We start from the raw sequence: 5,526 nt of genomic DNA, 5'->3' as shown, positions 1-5,526 counted from the left end.
TTAAATACTAAACATTTTGTACTGTTAAAACTTGTGTACTTAAGAATGTTCGCTCCAGTGATCGAAATGTCATGCCTGTTTTAAAAATAAATCTTACTTATTGTATAAGCTGTAACTTTACAAAAACAAAATGTGTGGTAATGTAACTAACTGAGCTGTATAAACTGTACTACAGACATATCACACTGTATGCCAGCCAGCCAGATGAGAAACCTCAATATTCAACGTTAGCAATCCCTGATATACAAATGAGTGACCTTAATGTCTCATTGAAGATGAGTGGACATGTAGGGGGAGTGGGCATTACAAAATCTTAGGCTTAGTGAGATAGTTTATTAAAATGGCTATGTTTCTTCAAACTACTTTCCTTGTATAACATTGAGAGTCAACTATTGTACTCCATACAAAATTTACCTGCAGCTAGTCCATGATAGAAAGTTTAGTGACTAAAACAGCATTATTAGCCAATTACAAAAGCGAAGTTTTCCAAACGTTTCAGCCCCTTTTGGTGGATTTCTAGGAAGAGTTGAAAGATATGTACATATTTCCATTTGTTAATTTTTTAATTGCACTGTACGTTGATGATAATAGGTTTTGTTATTGATATAGTAGAGAAAATGGAAAGTATATACAAATATTTACCTAAAAAACTTTTGAGAGGTTCTAGAGATTATGCAAATGAAATGTGAAACTGTGAGATAAAAAATAGTATTTTTATACTTCATATAAAAATTCACCTTGCAGGTGAACTGTTCAAAGTATGAGTGCAAATAACTATATCAAATAAAAAATGTTTTATTAGAAATTGTAAAAAAATCAAAATTTAATGTTTTATTTTTCTCAAACTACATACTTTTATGAAGGTTATTCTCAATATTTAAATAATTTCATACACTGGTTTTACTTTTGGAACGAAATATGCTGAGAGGGGCATTAGGTTCTATAAAACGTGGCACTGGTTGCCATAGGGTTAATTACTTAAACACCCAGAATCTAAGTATAAACTTTACATATATAATTGAGAACAATAACAAACTCTGCTTTCTTGTTTTTAACTATTTAAAAAGGTGGTTTACTGCATCTATCTATTGGAAGAAAAATTTTACAGGCCCTTACACCCAGTTTGACAGCTTTTTACCTAACTATCAAATGTAATATCACACTAAACCTTTGTAATAGAACATATAATGTGTGTTCAAACTATTCCTAAATTCACTTAGAAATTAAACCTCTACAAAACACCCTTAAAAATAATGTTTACCTTATGCAACCCTTAGAAAAATTTATGCAAGTTCTTGACAAGGAAAATAGCACCTAACAAGGTACCACACAATGTTGCAAAATTTGTTACTTCATGTGATCCATTTCTTAGGACACTAGTTTTATTGTCAAAACACACATACACAAACTATTAAAGAACTTTAAAGCACATATTAAACTGCAGGTAATGTTCAGATAATCCTTTTGAATTGGAAACCTGTTTAAAACTAGACATTCTGCCTACCCCTATGTGTTCATCTGTTTACAAATTTACTTGTGATGACTGTAAAGCTGACTATATTGACAAAACTAAACACCAATTAAAAATACAAGCTTATGAACACATGGGAGTCTCAAGCAGAACCATCTGCCAACTTTTAAACCCTCGTGCTTTTGTCATTCATTACATTGTGAAATTAATAATCACCTTACCTCTGTAAGTAATTTTAAAATTATGGTTGTCAAAATCTGAAAATCTGATTAACCCTGGGACTACCAGTAACTAAGGTCCTTAGTAGTTAATATCCTTCTCATCATATTTCGTTCCAAAAGTAAATCTAGGGGATGATACTTTCCTAAAAGTATATAGTTAAAAAAAAATAAAACATTTTATTTTGATTTTTTCTACTATTTCTAATAAGAATTCATTATTTAATGTAGTTATTTGCACTTGGACTCTGAAAAGTTCACCTGTAAGGTGATTTTCATGTTGAGTATCAAAATACCAGTTGTTATCTTACAGTTTTCACATTTCACTTACATAATCTTTAGAATCTGCTAAATGAATATCACAAGATTTTGTCAGATAAATTTTTATTTTCCATTTTCCTCTCGTATCACTAACTCTAGCTATTGTCACAAGGGACATTGCAATGATACGCTTAAAATTAAGAAATTGGAACAGGTACTTACCTTTTATTGCCTTGTTGAGTAATCTTAAATATATTTTTTGTGCATAATTTCAAGTCTTTACTGTTTCACAAATTTTTTATCTTTAAAATTTTATTTTCCTTTCCAAATCTATATTTTTATTATTATTTATGTATACAAACTTCAGTGGGGCCCCATGGGGAATGTTATGATCAGGGGAGAGAGTCTGATTTAGCCTACAGCATAATGTTTGCTCCCACCTCTTTTTGTAATGCATGACCATAGAAATGATGAGTAGAAAAACTTAAGTAATCATTAAACCTTTCAACTATGAATTTTAAAACACAAATAATACATAATTAACTAAAAATATAAAAGTAAACCTAAAATGCAATTTCACCATCTACCAAACTAATATGTATAAGTCAAGAAAAAAATGACCAAGTGCTAGTGAAGCCACTCTCAACAATGGACTAATCTTTTTTCAACTTTCTCCTTAAAATGCAAACATTAATTAACTTTCGTTACCTTGTTAGGAAATACACCATGAAATTGGCTCTTTTTATTGACTATAAACATGGTATTCAACATAGCTTCTACCTTGCAAGTGGGCTTATCTCGAAGTGAGGAAACTTTTACAACTGTTCTGACCAGAACAAGTTCTTAGAATGTTATGAAATTACTTGTAAACAACCTGTATACAGCGTACTTTGAACATCTCTTCTTTACCAGCTCTTAAAGTTGATGTTTGTAATTGCAAGCACTTTATGTGAGAGAAAAAGCACGGTTTTAAATTATTGTTTTCATTTGAAATATAGGAATAATAACTTAGCTAGTATAAAACTTTGAATTATAATATATGTTAAAATACATTGACAGTAAAGTGGTTTAATTAAATGTTGAATATAACACACTAATATGTGCAGAAAGGAATTTAAAAATGCTGCCAGGTCTTATAGGGTTAAAGAAAGCTTATGCATTTAATGGATACCTCAATTTAAACAGTAATCTAACCCTCTTTCAACTTTCTTATTTTAATGTTTAACTTTTAATATTTTTCTCAAACATCAGATTTTTTTTCACCTTATGTTTTTTTACTCACTACTACTTAGTAGACTTTATATATATATATATATATATATATATATATATGTGTGTGTGTGTGTGTGTGTGTGTGTGTCATGTAATTTTCTAGCTTGCATATCATGGAATATGTAAATTTCAAAAATTTTCAGATAAATATGCTGTTTTGTGCTTCCATGATGTGGTGCTCTTGTTCATAATTAGACTAAGTTTTCCACCTAATAAATCTATTGTTTCTTTTTTTTTATTTGAATTAATTTTGTTTGGAACTATAAAATCAGTAATTTTCAGTTTCTCATTTGAATTGAAATATATGCATGTCATTTGAAAATGGGGAAAGTTTATTAATCACAGATTGAAGTACTGTCTATAAGTGATGTGTTTTTATCTGAAGATAAATATGTTTTTCTAAAACCAAGAACTGTAAATATACATTAATTTTAGTGTGGAATAATACAGTTCTTAATAGCATATTACTTTTTAACTCAGTCATTTAAAACTAGAGGCTAAGGTATGAAGAAATATTTAGGTGTTAAAATAACCAAAAACAAATATATTAGTATTTTATCCTGTGATATGTATGCATACCTTTTTTCTATGCTAAAATATGCAAATTTTGTTGCATAACTTCATATTACTCCCCTTATAGAAGTGAATGTATTTTCAGAGACTCCTCCCCCTGGCTACATGAGTGAAGAAGGAGATAATCAAGAACAAAATGGAACAGACAGCATGGGTAAGTAATAATCTGTTAAGTTGAATATTTCCCTAATATTCAAGGGATTTATCATGTAAATAACTTTACTGCGCATGATACAAGGTTTTAGTGTCTTACATTCAAAACTTTATTAAACTACTTTTTGTTTATGTTATACCAATTAGAAGAGCATAAAATCATAGCTAATAATCCATATTTTACTAGTATATAAGTTTTAAGTTCATAATTCTACAAGGCAAATCTAAAATCTGAATTTTCCCCTAGTGTGACCCACGTAACATTTTCTCTTAGCATGTCATCTTTCCAATTTTATCCATCACCCCTCAAAAAAAGTACGAAATTAAACTTAAATTACATTATAAAATGGTCATTGCTCCAACAAACCATAATTTTTATAATCTTCAATTTTGCTTGGTTACAGAGCTATCGAATAGAAAATCGGACCCCTCCTGCCACATCCTCACTCACAGGATTTGTTAATAGTTCTCTCTTATGTTTAATTATAAATTACCTATAACCAATAGAAAGTCGAGGTTTTCATCTATCAAGTGATGTATTGTATAATTTTATGTTCTGAACAGTTAAATGTCAGTTTCATTCAGAGTACCAACATTGTTCCATTGAGAAAGTTAATGACTAGCTTGGATGAATTTGTAATGACTTGTCGCATAGTTAGAAAGCCAGAAAAATTTTGAGACATAAATGAATTTGTCTACTTCTTGCATATTATTAGTCTATATTGTTTGGTGCATTATTTAAGTAAATAAAAATTATTAAGTGCATTACTGTCATTAGTATGAAAAAATTTAGGATTAACTGTCTTTGACAATCAACAGCAAGAAAAAAGAAGATTGGTTAAGTATTTTATTTCTTGTTTTTTCTTTATGTATAATTATAAAAGTAACTAAAATGTAAAAATAGGGATTCTTTTAGGTAAAACTAGATTAGGTAAAATAAATATTAATATTAGAATAAAAATGTTTCATGAGGCACACACGCGCGAGCAACTCATAGTAGCTTGTGGGTAATGTAATTCATTAGTATAATGTGAGCTGCACATTACCCGGGTGATTTACAACTTATAATGGCATGGATAGAAGTTAGATATGATTCATAATGAAATAAAAGAATAAAATTTAGTTATAGATAGAAGTATACTGTTATGAACTTAGAGCTACTTAGGATAAATGAAAGTTGAAGTCATTCTAGAATAAAAAAAATTATAATTTAGGTTTATTTTGATTTTTTTTGGTGGTTACGAGGTCGGTCGAATTGACCAATTTAATTTTGAGATAGGGTAGAGAAAATAACAGATAAACTATAATGATTTACTGAAAAAAAAGGGTTGGAATGCATTTAGGAGGTTTTAGGTTTACACAAAGGAATTTGAGATTTTTGAGATGAGGAAAGGTATTTTTAATTTTAACATGAAAATTACTTTGCACGTGGGCTATTCAAAACAGCTACTCAATATATTAATGGACAAATCTTTATTTTATTTTATTAAAAATACTTCACTAAAAAAAATATGATTTTTTGTATGTAAAAGACTTATAATATGAACTGAAAGCCTGCCAAATTTTATGAAGATATAC

At 29.0% G+C, this 5,526-nt stretch overlaps 1 protein-coding gene across 3 annotated transcripts in view; it reads left to right on the top strand.

The window, feature by feature from the left end:
* The window catches only part of LOC106461026 (mothers against decapentaplegic homolog 3-like), a 57,390-nt gene that overhangs the window by 26,873 nt on the left and 24,991 nt on the right, over positions 1 to 5,526 (top strand). For all 3 annotated transcript variants that reach the window (XM_022387837.1, XM_022387836.1, XM_022387838.1), the window contains one exon: positions 3,881 to 3,949. In XM_022387837.1, the coding sequence (XP_022243545.1) occupies positions 3,881 to 3,949 (69 nt within the window). The remainder of the gene's footprint in view (positions 1 to 3,880; positions 3,950 to 5,526) is intronic.

This window comes from Limulus polyphemus, unplaced genomic scaffold, assembly GCF_000517525.1.
Source record: "Limulus polyphemus unplaced genomic scaffold, Limulus_polyphemus-2.1.2 Scaffold882, whole genome shotgun sequence".
Lineage (NCBI taxonomy): Eukaryota > Metazoa > Arthropoda > Merostomata > Xiphosura > Limulidae > Limulus > Limulus polyphemus.
This window is presented reverse-complemented; position numbering and strand designations above follow the sequence as displayed.